At 38.4% G+C, this 13,532-nt stretch overlaps 2 protein-coding genes across 2 annotated transcripts; both read right to left on the bottom strand.

Annotated features, from left to right (window-relative positions):
• Positions 1-564: 564 nt before the first annotated feature.
• LOC117030460 (hemoglobin subunit beta) lies at positions 565-1,946 on the bottom strand. The gene is made up of 3 exons (XM_033120532.1): positions 1,788-1,946; positions 1,433-1,655; positions 565-824 (listed from the first exon to the last, which is right to left on the bottom strand). Exons 1-3 carry the CDS (start codon positions 1,877-1,879, stop codon positions 696-698), a joined length of 444 nt encoding a protein of 147 aa, XP_032976423.1. The 5' UTR covers positions 1,880-1,946; the 3' UTR covers positions 565-695.
• Positions 1,947-8,096: 6,150 nt separating this feature from the next.
• LOC117030459 (hemoglobin subunit beta-like) lies at positions 8,097-9,834 on the bottom strand. The gene is made up of 3 exons (XM_033120531.1): positions 9,674-9,834; positions 9,319-9,541; positions 8,097-8,352 (listed from the first exon to the last, which is right to left on the bottom strand). The coding sequence occupies exons 1-3, from the start codon at positions 9,763-9,765 to the stop codon at positions 8,224-8,226; spliced, it is 444 nt and encodes a 147-aa protein (XP_032976422.1). The 5' UTR covers positions 9,766-9,834; the 3' UTR covers positions 8,097-8,223.
• Positions 9,835-13,532: the final 3,698 nt, after the last annotated feature.

The following is a 13,532-nucleotide window of genomic DNA, read 5'->3' as shown; positions in this document are numbered from 1 at the left end:
TACCAAGCCACAAAACAGCCCTCAGTTTTATATTTATCACAATATTAGCAGCCTCCTCCTTCTAAACACAGATTAAAAGTCTCAAGGGAAGAGGCAGTGAAACTAGCGGCACCTGCTTTCCTCCCAACCCTCTATAGATGACAGAGGGAACTAGCATAAGAGTGGTTGGGGAGGAGCAATGGGGATCGCAAAATACATAAGGAAACCTTAGCAGAACAGGAGAATCTTTAGGCAAAAGAACTTAGTGCACACAGGGCTGTGAGGTTCTGGACAACTGAAGAAAGAGAAGATGTCTATAAGGCTAAACAAAATAGTTGATTTCAATAAAATATAGCAAAAATATAAACCCCAAATGAATCCTTTTCTGAGGGAAATGAAGAATAGGCAGCAGGGTCTACTTCCACATATATTAACTATTTACAACCTCTCTTCTCATGGAGTCCAAGATATAGATATATTTTCCTGATGTCTGCACCTAGCCCCTCATTTCTTTATGTCTGTCAGGCCTTGACCTCTCATGTGCCCACCTGAGTATGAGACACAGAAACAATTTTAAAACACCAATGCAGTGCAAATAAGTGCTCTTTATTAGGCAGAAACCAGATGCCCAAACCCTTCAAAAAATTCCCATGTTGGGAATTTGTTGTTAGGCTCTGGGGCTAAAAGGGCCCTTCCTGGAAAGCAGAAAAGGAAGCTTAGTGGTACTTGTGAGCCAGGGCAGTGGCCACACCAACCACCACCTTCTGATAGGCAGCCTGCACCTGCGGGGTGAAATCCTTGCCAAAGTTGCGAGCCAGCACACACACCAGCACGTTGCCCAGGAGCTGTGGGGAAGAGACAAGAGACATGGTCATGGTTAGCAGCCGGGGCCCAGCTTGGACTCAGAATACTCCAGGCTCATCCCAAGCTGTGCCCCTAGAACTTAAGCAGAAAAATAGCTGGACCTTAGATGTTACTGTTGGTGCAAATCCACTCATATCAGCCTGAATTTTTACTTAGTAACATTGCTCGCTTTCTGCCTTAATCCAGAATTGTTATTGTTATTCTTTAGAACCATGCCAAGAAGCAATAACACATTTTATCCTCCTTGCTCTGAAAGGAGGAGATAAAGGAAAGAAAGTATTGGATAATTTTCAGTGGATTAAAAGAAGAAAATTGTTTAAATTAAACACTCAAAATAAAAAGTTTAGAAATAAAGAGGAGACATTGCAGAGAACAAAAAGACAAAAACAAGAATGAATAAGAGGAAACAATGGTTGTGAACAAAGAGGGCAGAATAAACTACAGGGCCCTGCAGAGTCCAGAAGGATGCAACCAGAGTACCTGGTGCCCATTCTAAACTGCATCCTGACATCTATGCCCTGTCCCCATGGCATGAGCATGGCTATAAAAAGAAAGAAGAGGGTGAACATCGAGGGCCCCAGAGACTCACCCTGAAGTTCTCAGGATCCACGTGAAGCTTGTCACAGTGCAGCTCGCTCAGCTTAGCAAAGGTGCCCTTGAGGTTGTCGAGATTCTTCAGACCCTCACTGAAGGAGTCTAGCACTTTCTTGCCATGAGCCTTCACCTTAGCATTGCCCATAACAGCAGCAGCAGAGGACAGGTCCCCAAAGGAGTCAAAGAACCTCTGAGTCCATGGGTAGACCACCAGCAGCCTAAGGCGTGAACACAGCACAGAGGACAGAGGGAGTCAGTGCCTGGAAGAAACCCAGGGGACTGCTCTGTCCCCACACACCCAGCTGCTATTCACTCTTCTTACAAGACTGTCTTGGAACCTGGATACCAACCTGCCCAGGGCCTCACCACCAACTTCATCCACGTTCACCTTGCCCCACAGGCCAGTGACGATACCCTTCTCTTCACCAGTCAGATGCACCATGATGTCTGTTTGTGTGGTTGCTAGTGAACACGGTTGAGTCAGAAGCAAGTGTAAGTAGCAGCTGGCCCTGCTCCTCCTTTTATGCCCAGCCCTGGCTCTGCCCTCCCTGCTCCTGTGAGCAGATTGGCCCGGACCAGGGTGTGGTTCTGCCGCGTGAGGCCTGAATGATGATAGCCATACCTGTCCTAGGCAGTTCTCGCACTGGCTTATGAGTCTGACTCCAGACCCTCAGCCTTCTCTCACTAGATATCTCCCAGCAGTATAAATTTCTACTTAAAATCATCCTCCTTGGAAATTTTACTTGTGTCTGTTTTCTTTTCTTTCTTTCTTTCTTTCTTTTTTTTTTTTTTTTTAAGAATCACAGCCTAGTAATCACTTAGAGATTGCCTCTTCAGTTTTCTTATTCCACAAATGAAGAATCCAAGTTTCAGAAAGTGGAATGGATGTGCCCACTGTGGTTCAACTTAAGAGTATACGGATGGATCTCCTCCTGTGTCTTCAGCGTACACAAAATATTTACAGCGACAGCAGGGATGAAACTTCTGCCCCAGTTCTAAGTATATCTTTCTTTCCTTGGTTTGGATTAAATCATTCTGGTAAGAAAATATATACTCATTCATCTTTTTTTCTTAATTTAGTCACATAGCCAAATAAATAATGATCGAAAATAGAATAAATATGAATCAAGAATGTCCTGTGAAATAGTTACCCTGTTATTTTTGGGGGATCCACAGATGGAAACATGTAGAGATCTCTCGATTTTGTAAGAAATAAAAATAAGTGAAAAATCAACTTCAACCCAAAGTCATTAGCAACCGTGAGGGAAGCAATGTTTTCAAAGACTCACCAGGGACATATAATTTGTTTCTTCCTGGACCAATCTGGGAAAGTATCTGGCAGAACCAAGAAGCCTCTCTGTGACTTGAAAGAAAGGATAGGAAAGGGGAAAGGTATTCCAGCCTTGGTTCATATTATATATTTTTTTCCCTTAAGCCACTAAGACTGCTCTGTGCATAATCATTTCTTTGATTCAAATTCATCACCTGTAATTTCATTTTCTGTATATATTTTGTTTGTTTAAACCTTCTTTTGCTAAAATTTACTATTCTATCCCTATAGCTTTTCCAATACCCACCCCACACACACACTCCACTGAGTTCTTTTCCCCCATGTAATAAATTCTGTTAACTTCTCAGACTAAGGGCAAAAATCTGAAGTATAGAATTCTGCTCCTTGCTATTAAATGATGCAATAATAAGATCAAAAGCAGCAAGTAGTCCTGAGCTCAGCATAGGATCTCCGAGTTCCCTGAAAGCTCTGCTAGTTATTTTCTCTCTTTTTCATCATCTCTACTTCCTGCATCTTTTCCCCTTCCTGAATTTCCATTTCCTTTTAGTAAGGAAAGGCCCATACATTTTTTACTTTCCATGTTTCTCCCACTTTAGAATCTTCCTTTGATTCAGGTACCCCGATGTCTAGAATCACCTTTCTCTCTCTTCTGCCATCACTGGCAACAAACGTGTAACAGAAATCTCTTATCATTTCAGCTCTAATATTCTGAGACTCTAACCACAAAAACATTTTTAGGAGAATCAGAAGAAAAGGACTTTCCTATTTCTAGTTGTTCCAATTAAATTCATAAAAATCCTACTTCCGTTCCTCCATTCCCCAAAATATTTTCTCCATTATTGTTAGAGGAATAAAGATTCCTCCCCCCTTTTACCTGTCCCAAACTCCAGCAAGTACTTGTGAACAAACTCACTGTGATTATTCTCAAATATGTGGGAAAGGCATGGCTCTTGTCTGGCTATCTGGAAGTTAGGTCAGAATTACATTCCCATAAAAGATTATAGGTGTAAAGGGATAGAATTTAAACATTTTCTATTTATTTGCATTCTTCTCTAAAACCCTGAAGCCAAGGAGATCTTACTTTGGTCTAATGCTGGAGAAAGATTCCACATATTGACTTTTAGGAAAAGAGGTCTCTCAAATATTTTAAATGTTAAAAACAACAGCAACAAAACACCATTTAGTTTGACCTTTATCTTTTGAGTTTTGTTTCATTAAATTTGAACCTCTGTTAGCTTCATTGTTGTTTTACATTCAGATTGTTTTCAAAACCTTATTTCACACTCCTGATATCAGAGGTCAAGCATATGTATATAAAAGGAGAGCTTCTAGGGAAAGGTTGTCTTTTGCAGAAATTCTGTGTCACAGAAAATTCACAGACCTTACTAAATAATAATATAGAATACATTTATATTTTGCTGTAAATAGCCACATTGTCAAGGCTACAGCTTTGGCATCTAGATTGACAGAAACTAGCCCATAATTAAAGACTTCCTTTACATTTCCTGTTCTCAGAAATGGTTTCCCTAAGTTCTTCTATTGCATCTTCTTCCTTAAGCCTTCTTTGGACATGAATGATCTTCGGGCCACTCTTTTGTACTGGCCATGACCACAGCTACCATTATCCTCATTTCAGGACAGAAGTCACTGCACTCTTTCATCGTTGCTACTTAGTATGACTGAAGAGTTAAACAGACTTTTCCTTCTATTACCTGTAACCCTGCAGAGACAATGCTGCAAGCTGTAATAAGACATCGAAAGCTGACATACCAGAGAAAAATAAGGAAGAATGAATAGTGATGCATGTGGTTTTATTCAGAGCCTCAATTTCAAATCCGGATCAGCATTCAAATGTTCTGGAAAGCTTCTTAAGCCCACTGCCATCTTCACTATTGTGAGCTTACTTCTACCCTGTGAAGGGATACCACAGGATATCTGCTTTACTTCCAGCCCCACTGAGCACTAAACACACACACACACACACACACACAGTCCCCAAGAGAGACAGAAGTTTTCTTACTTTACTCATCTTTCAGGTTTATCAAATTCCTAGTGTTCTATACCAGAATGGGCTTAGTCTGAGTATGATTAAGAGGCTAAGAATTACCTTCCTTCAAGAAAATTATGACATTCACCCAGAGATGTATGGTTTGCTGTTCATTCTAAAAATTACACTCAACTAGAACACTTTTGTACATGCTCTAGTGTTCAATTTAAAATTCCCCAAGAAGACCATTTCAGCAATATAACCTGTATTTTTCTCAGTGGAACAGTTATTTTTTACTCTTCTCTCCTACATGTACCATCTCTTGGTTACCTCAGTTTAGCATCCATTCAAAAATTAAATTAAATTTAAAAAATTAAATGAAATAAAATTGCTACAAAAAGAACAGAACTCATAGAAACAAAGAACATAAACACAGAATGGTTTAGGAATAGGATAGTTTAACTCATTCTTTTAAAGTTATATTTCTCTGTAAAAAGCAATAAATTCAGTATAGCCATAACAATAATTTCTCAGTCTGTAACTTTCACATTAATATTTCCTCCACTGGTTTCAGGTTTTTATTCAGAATAAGCCTCTTTTTTTTTTTAATCTCACTAAGTGGGCCATGATGTTGATTTATGGGGAGCAAATGGACAGTCTCTCCCAAGTTAAATTTGAAACTGTACATATTTAGAAGTAAAATCTTGACTTCGGTATGGGCACCCTTTACAAATATGTAAAGCACTAATTCATAAGGCCAAACCTCCAGGGTACTGCTCTGAGGCTCAAGAGGTGGATAATCTAGAATACTATGCTAAATCCCCTTGACATTAAATTGTGTTGTCTTGAAATATTTGTAGAATTTAATCCACAATATTAATTTGCTCTCTTTCTCTCTCCTCTTCTCCCCTCCCCTTTTCCTCTCTTCTCCTCTCTTGTCTCCTTTAACCTTCTCTGTCTGTCTCTACCCACCCCCCCTCTTTCTTACCCTGCCTCCTCTTTCTTTCCATCTTTCTTCCTCTCACACATATACCCCATTTTCATTAAAACATAATGAATATCACCTATAAAGCAACATGATAGGGCGGAAATAGAAATAACCATGGGGTAAATTATCAAATAAAAGCTTAAGGGATTAATTCTACTCCTAGACTTTTACAGAAGCTCTGCTCTAACAAAGAATGAGAATATAATAAGCTGCCAAATCTCTTTCTATCCCTCAACATACTCACTCTCAATGTGAGTAGTACTCACTCTCCTAGTATATCATAATTGTGCTTGATGCAAGTCCCATCTGTTCTCTCGAATTCTTCAGTATTGCAATTTTTCAGACCTAAATTCTTGTCTAGTTTCATTAGCCAGTTCCAGAGTTGACAGAAAAAAAGAGGGTAGAGAAAGCCTTTATATATTTTTGTTCTTTTCATAATCCTTTGGAGGAAAGAAGGGTACTTTGTTTCCCCCTTTCCAGACCATGAAACCCACAGTGTCTCTTAACCTCTTTCAAATCCCCTGAAAGTCTCTTCTTGTCTGAATATCTGATTTTTACGAGGACATTCTGTGGTCAGGAGTGTGAAAACAGTCTCCCTCACATTTCCCTGCTTCTGGGATATAAGCCTGTGATATTTAAAGATCATATTCAGATATAAAGAGTTCTCAGTGTCTACTGTGTACAGTGAAGAAAAAAATGATATAAAAAGTCTCTGCCCTCAGGCAATTCAAAATGTAGTGCTGAAACTATAAATTGTAGTGCATTGTCTATATCCTGGTAATATAGGCACGGTTATTATGAAAACATTTTCAAACAAGTTCTGATTATGATAGTCAAGTCTAAAATTAATTAACAGGAACAGGATATAGATTTAAAGAAATGCATACAAGTTAGAAGCTTCTACTCACTTATATGTGGAATCTAAAGAAAAGAATAACTGAATCAACTAATCAGAAACAATCTCAGAGACATAGAGGAAAAACTGAGGGTTGCTAGATGGGAAGGGGGGTGGGGATAAGGGAAAAGGCGAGGGGATTATAAAGCATAATCAGTAACTACAAGATTGCCTCGGGGATACGAAAGTCAATTTAGGAAATGTAATCAGTAACGTTGTAAAGATTTTGTAGGGCATCCAATGGACACTTGTCCCATTAGGGAGACCACCTCAGGGATGATGTGGATGCCTGATCACTGCACTGTACACCTGAAGCTGAAGCTGAACAATAATGAATGTCAACTACAATTTTATGTATATATATATATATATATATATATATATATAGTTACAAGAAGTGGAATATAGCATTAGGAATAGAGACAGTGAAAATGTCTGTAATGGCTGTATGTGATGTCAGAGGGGTAGTACATGGGGGGAGGGGGTTTATCACTGCATAAAGGATATAAATGACAAATGTTTAACTATTACATTGTTTTGTACACCTAAAACTAATTAAAAAATAAAGAAGCTTCTAGAAATCCTTCAAAGATATTTTACTACCTATAATTGGAAAGCAAAAGTCTGATCAGTACTTTACTTTCCTACGTGCTTCCTCATTGTATATTATATAGCATTAATACCCAAGGAATTCTGTGCAATGGTCAGAATTGTCCTTCGGTCCCAGGAATTTTAAAACAAGGAATAATTATCCATTCATTCACTTATTTCATTTAATAAATTTTTGCTTATTTCTATGTAGGAGCTTAAGGCACAGTAGTCATGTAGGATACTGTAAAACAGGCACAAATGTTTATACAGCATGGAGAATGAGTGTGATGAATAAAAAGAAATGTGGAAAATGGGGCGGGGGTGGATAAATTTTCTTACGCAATATTGGAAAGTTCATTGAAGCCAGGGTCACAAAAGGTCACAAGTGATATTCAAGCATTAAACTTTGCCTGAAGGGGAGGGGGCAGGAACTAGTTTTGGAGGTGTTTTGGGACAAGTGAGAGAGGGAGGTTATTCCTTAGAGCAGGAATACTTAATGGAATATAATATTATGGGCTACAATGTGCAGGCAAAGGAAGTAGAAAGAAAGAGAACATAACAGTGTCTTGAACAACAATTATGTCTCCAATTGAGCACATTATATTTTGAGTAATTGTAGAAAATATATCAAAGCATTAGACTGAAGCCCATATCATTGGTTTGAGGTCCCCCACAGAACCCCTCTATGCCTGTATTGTCTCTATGTTTCAACCCTTCTTGACAATTCCTATGCTTTGGAGGTAGAAGTATCATCATTAGTGAATGTGTTTGACCCCCTTCCTTTTCTCATTTCCCTTGACCTCATTCTATAAGACACAAGAGCTCCACGTGTGCAGGTCCTCAGAGAATTTACCATAACCCCAGAGGAAAAAAAATAATAACAAAACAAATGAAATGAACCAAGATGTTGAGCTGAAAGTTCTTTATTAGGCAGAAGACATACCCTTGAGGGTGGGCATTATTTCCCCAAGTTAAAAAGATGGAATCTAGGGAAATAGGGTCTTCCATTAGTAATCAGGAAACAGGCCAGGATCTCAGTGGTACTTGTGAGCCAGGGCAGTGGCCACACCAGCCACCACCTTCTGATAGGCAGCCTGCACCTGCGGGGTGAAATCCTTGCCAAAGTTGCGAGCCAGCACACACACCAGCACGTTGCCCAGGAGCTGTGGGGAAGAGACAAGAGACATGGTCATGGTTAGCAACCGGGGCCCAGCTTGGACTCAGAATACTCCAGGCTCATCCCAAGCTGTGCTCCTAGAACTTAAGCAGTTACCCAGCAGCTGCAGGAAAGGGGTCAATAAACATATACACATGATTAACAGAGAAATCAAGCTTGGCTTCTGAGAAAGGGGGTCAAAACTCATTTTCTTTTGCCAATACTTGAGCTCAAATTGATCCTCAGGTTATCCCCACCAGCATAAATGAGTAAATATATATGCATTTATATTATATATGCTATATATATATATATATATATACACACATATATACATATATTATATACATATATAATATAATATAAATACATAAAAATGTATGTATACTATATATTTGTATATTTTATCATATATTATATACGAATTAATGATTAATTAATGAGAGGATGGGCTGTCTTTTAGCAACTATTGCTACTCTACGTCCTACTTCTGGTCTTATCATGCCCAAATATTCCCTTTCCTTTTCTTTCCATTGAGTCTTGACTCTATAAAGCTCTGATTCACTTTTCAATTTTGAAATTAGTTGGAGCGTCTAGAATCATATCCTGTGCTCTCTTTTTTGAGGCACATTCACAATCCCCATGTGGAGGATTTTTCCAAGTGTAGAAGTAGCAGGTTTGAGCTGGTATATGTAATTTGGGTACTAGGTAGGGAAAAGGAAATTAGGGGGGAAAGAGAGAGAAGTAAAAGACAACACATTAAGTAAACAACTTAATTTAAAAAGCAAAGTTGTGAGAAAGGAAACAATATGGAATATTGAAAGAAAAAATAGAGAACTATATATATTTTGAAAAGCATTAAATGATGACATATAATAAAGTAAAAAGGAACATGGACGAAGAACATGTAGATGAAAAAAACAGACTGAAAGACTAGAAAGTGAAAAGAAAATAGTGGAACATCTAGACTCACCCTGAAGTTCTCAGGATCCACGTGAAGCTTGTCACAGTGCAGCTCGCTCAGCTTAGCAAAGGTGCCCTTGAGGTTGTCGAGATTCTTCATACCATTACTGAAGGAGTCAAGCACTTTCTTGCCATGAGCCTTCACCTTAGCATTGCCCATAACAGCAGCAGCAGAGGACAGGTCCCCAAAGGAGTCAAAGAACCTCTGAGTCCATGGGTAGACCACCAGCAGCCTAAGGCGTGAACACAGCACAGAGGACAGAGGGAGTCAGTGCCTGGAAGAAACCCAGGGGACTGCTCTGTCCCCACACACCCAGCTGCTATTCACTCTTCTTACAAGTTTGCCTTGGAACCTGGATACCAACCTGCCCAGGGCCTCACCACCAACTTCATCCACGTTCACCTTGCCCCACAGGCCAGTGACGATACCCTTCTCTTCACCAGTCAGATGCACCATGATGTCTGTTTGTGTGGTTGCTAGTGAACACGGTTGTGTCAGAAGCAAGTGTAAGTAGCAGCTGGCCCTGCTCCTCCTTTTATGCCCAGCCCTGGCCCTGCCCTTCCTGCTCCTGTGAGCAGATTGGCCCAGGACATCGCGAAAGTTCACTGGTTTGTGAGAATATAAGATGCACCCTCATTCTCAGTTCTCTTTGAGAAATTGAAATTGGCTGTTCTAGGTCTTGAGTATCTTGACTCGGAAACTCTGCTCTTCCTATACTTATTTCCTGACCACATCTCCTTCAGCAGTGGTTTCTACAAATATATATTTAGTTTCATTTATGCACAGATGTTTTAGCTTGATATTGTGGAATGTATCTTAGTTTAACTCATCCAATTCTTTCATTTTGTAGATAAGAAAACTAAGTCCTATAAAGCAGAATGTTTATCAAGTAGACTCTATGTGGAACTTCTCTTTGTCACTAGAGATATTTATAAGTGGTTGGAATACATAAATATTTTGCCATAATTATAATTTCTCTTCTTTCTACATCTTGGATAAATACCCCCATTCAGAAAACACTTTTTTTTCCCATTCCTTCATTGAAATAAATGTCCATTGAAATAATGAAAAATAATAAATATTATCTCTACCAACTACTGAAATGTGTTTGGGAGCATAAATTATAATGGGAACAATTTAATTAAAGATAAAGAAAAATACCTGATACCTATAACATAGTTGTTTAAAACTATGAACTGACTAAAGAAAGAATGCAGAGAGATTGAAAAAAGATTTACCTTTTTCAGCCACATTAAGTCTGACTGGGTTTCAGGGAAAATTCAAGAGCTGAAATTTCCCCATCTGTGTCCCCAGGGAAAAAGTGGAGTTAGATCCAGGAAAAAAAAATTCAAAGGAAATTTCACTCTTTTCTCAATTCAAATAATACTACAATTATATACAAACACATACCCACCAGTATAGTGGAAGGATGGAAGGAAGAAAAAAGGGAAGGAAGGGAGGAAGGGGAAAAGGGAAGGAGAAAGGGAGATGGGGAGAGAGGGAGGAAGGGGGAGAGGGAGGGAGAATCTAACAGAAGGAAAAGACAAAATGAAAGAAGAAGAAAAGGAAAAAGAACATAAAGAAGATGAGAGGAGAAATTGAGAATTCCAAAATTTTCCAAAGATGTAGATTAACAAAGACATTTGTACCATGCTAGTGAGAGTGTAAAATAGATGAATGCTTTGGAAAATATCTGATAGTATCTACTAAAGCAGAATGTATGCCAAACCTATGATCTAGTGATTATATTGTAGATATAAAGAAAGGCATGCTTGTGTGTGTCCAAACAATGTCTAGGAATGTTTGAAACATTAATATGCATAAGAATCTCAAACTAGTAGCAACTTAAATGCTCCTCATTTGGTTGAATAAATAAATTATGGTTAGTAAAAGAATGAAATATTACACAGCAATTAAAAGAATCTACTACAGCTTCACATGCAACAATACAGATGAATTGTACAACATAATGTTGACTAAAAGTAACCAGAGACAATAATTCAAACTATATGATTCATCTATAGAAAGATGGAAATGTGACTTTAATTTAGATCACAATGGAAGGGGTATTACATGATAAAAAGGTACAGAGGAGCCATGAGTGATCATTAAACTGTATTATAATTTTTCTTTAACCTGAAAGCCAACAAAAACTATTGAAAATTCAAGGTAGTGGGTAGCATGATTTGATTTATATTTTTCAAGAAATATTCTGGCTACAGTGTATAAGTGAATTTTAGGAACAGAATAAATGAGGGACAAATAGGATGATATTATAGAGGAGTTGAAGTGAAAATGCCATCTCTATTTTCAGGTTTAGCAATGAACGATGGGGAACAGAAGGAGGAGTAAGTTAGTAGGAATAAGTTAAGAAAAGATCAGGAGTTCAATCTTGGACACCTTGTATTTGATGCACTCTTGAGCAATCAAAAATGGGATACTTAGCAAATAGTTAGATTTATGGGTCTGGAGTTCGGAAAGAATACAATCAGGTCAAAAGTACACAATGAAATAGGGCACAGAGGAACAAATCATAGTGCTACTGCTACCTTTTCAAAAATGACAGACAATGGACTTCACAAATATCTACTTGAGATTTTGGAACTTATTTGTGAAGTAGGAATCATTATCCCATTTTATAAACGAGGAAATTAATTCTGAAAAAAAACATTAACTAAACTTTGCAAAGCAATGGGGATGTAATTTGATCTTTGTTAATCCCAAAGCCCTGGCTTTTCACTTCTATGCCAGGAAATGGGTACAGGAATTTGAGTTGACTACTGCAAAAGTGGCTGTGGTCTTTGCCAGCTCCAAACAACAGACTTCTAGGCATTTTCTGTTCTGTCAGTAGAGTTCCTTTTTATCTTATCATTCACCAGACAAAAAACCTTGCTGTCGTCTGTGACCTCCACTCTCTATTTCACTACGTTTCCGGTCCTTCAGAATCTTTGCCACAAAGGTCCCTTACTTAATATTTTCTTAGGTTCATTACTCCTGTCAAGTTCATTCTTTTACCTATCACTTCATTATAATCTCAGCAAACTCCTGTGGCTATACCCAAGTTACACCCCATCTTTTTAGCTCTATACCCACACATGGATCAATTTCCCGTTAATTATATCCCTCTCATGTGCAAGAAACTTCACTAGTTCTTTTTGCTTCTAACAACAGCACTTTTTCCTGCTTTTACTGGTCTCTCTAGCAGCTTCTCTACTTTTATACCACCCCACTGCTTTTCTTTTCTTTTTTTTTTTTTAAAGATTTTTATTGGGGAAGGAGAACAGGACTTTATTGGGGAACAGTGTGTACCTCCAGGACTTTTCCAAGTCAAGTTGTTGTCCCCCAATCCCAGCCGCAGAGGGCACAGCTCAGCTCCAGTTCCAGCCCCTTTGTTAGTTGCAGGGGGCGCAGCCCACCATCCCTTGCGGGAGTCGAGGAGTCGAACTGGCAAACTTGTGGTTGAGAGCCCGTGCTCCAACCAACTGAGCCACCTGGGAGCTGAGGGGCTGCTCATTGACTTCACTCCAGTTGAGGAGGGCGCAGCTCACTGGCCCATGTGGGAATCGAACTGGCAGCCCCGCTGCCCAGAGCCCATGCTCCAACCAACTGAGCAACCCATCTGCCATCCACTGCTTAAAAAAACAAAAACAAACAAACAAAAAAAGCTTTTCATTTGATATTTTATTTTGGAAACATAATCTAGCAAGTTGCACAAGTTTATATTCATATTTTTTTCAATATATTATATGGAAACAATATATTTGTTGAATGAGTTCTTTGAATCTGAAATGCACACATTTGATTAATTCATATTTAGATGTATTGATTTGGGTAATTTTATACATGATTGACTATTTAAGTAATATTTCATTAATCTTAAATTTTTTTTAAATTTATTGGGGTGACATTGATTTGTAAAATTATATAGGTTTCAAGTATATGTTTCTATAATACATCATCTATATGCATTGTGTGTTCACCACGTACTTTTTTTTATTAAATTTATTGGGGTGACAATGGTTAGTAAAATTACATAGGTTTCAAGTGCATGTTTCTATAATACATCACCTATATATCACCCTTCCCACGCTTTTAAAGGGCCCATTTCTCTTCTATCACTGATTCATGGGTTTATCATTTTCTCATATAAATGACCTTTTATCTCCATCAAAAGCTTAATGTAATTAGAAGTATGTTCCATGTCACAGAGCTAGCAGATAAAA

The sequence above is a fragment of the Rhinolophus ferrumequinum genome, chromosome 11 (genome assembly GCF_004115265.2).
Source record: "Rhinolophus ferrumequinum isolate MPI-CBG mRhiFer1 chromosome 11, mRhiFer1_v1.p, whole genome shotgun sequence".
Lineage (NCBI taxonomy): Eukaryota > Metazoa > Chordata > Mammalia > Chiroptera > Rhinolophidae > Rhinolophus > Rhinolophus ferrumequinum.
This window is presented reverse-complemented; position numbering and strand designations above follow the sequence as displayed.

Excerpts from the sequence above, each read along its gene's own strand:
- LOC117030460 (XM_033120532.1), bottom strand. The coding sequence starts at position 1,879 with ATGGTGCATCTGACTGGTGAAGAGAAGGGTATCGTCACTGGCCTGTGG. Across the intron at positions 1,656-1,787 it reads GGTGGTGAGGCCCTGGGCAG|GCTGCTGGTGGTCTACCCAT; the intron begins GTTGGTATCCAG and ends TTCACGCCTTAG. Across the intron at positions 825-1,432 it reads TGGATCCTGAGAACTTCAGG|CTCCTGGGCAACGTGCTGGT; the intron begins GTGAGTCTCTGG and ends TCTTCCCCACAG.
- LOC117030459 (XM_033120531.1), bottom strand. The coding sequence starts at position 9,765 with ATGGTGCATCTGACTGGTGAAGAGAAGGGTATCGTCACTGGCCTGTGG. Across the intron at positions 9,542-9,673 it reads GGTGGTGAGGCCCTGGGCAG|GCTGCTGGTGGTCTACCCAT; the intron begins GTTGGTATCCAG and ends TTCACGCCTTAG. Across the intron at positions 8,353-9,318 it reads TGGATCCTGAGAACTTCAGG|CTCCTGGGCAACGTGCTGGT; the intron begins GTGAGTCTAGAT and ends TCTTCCCCACAG.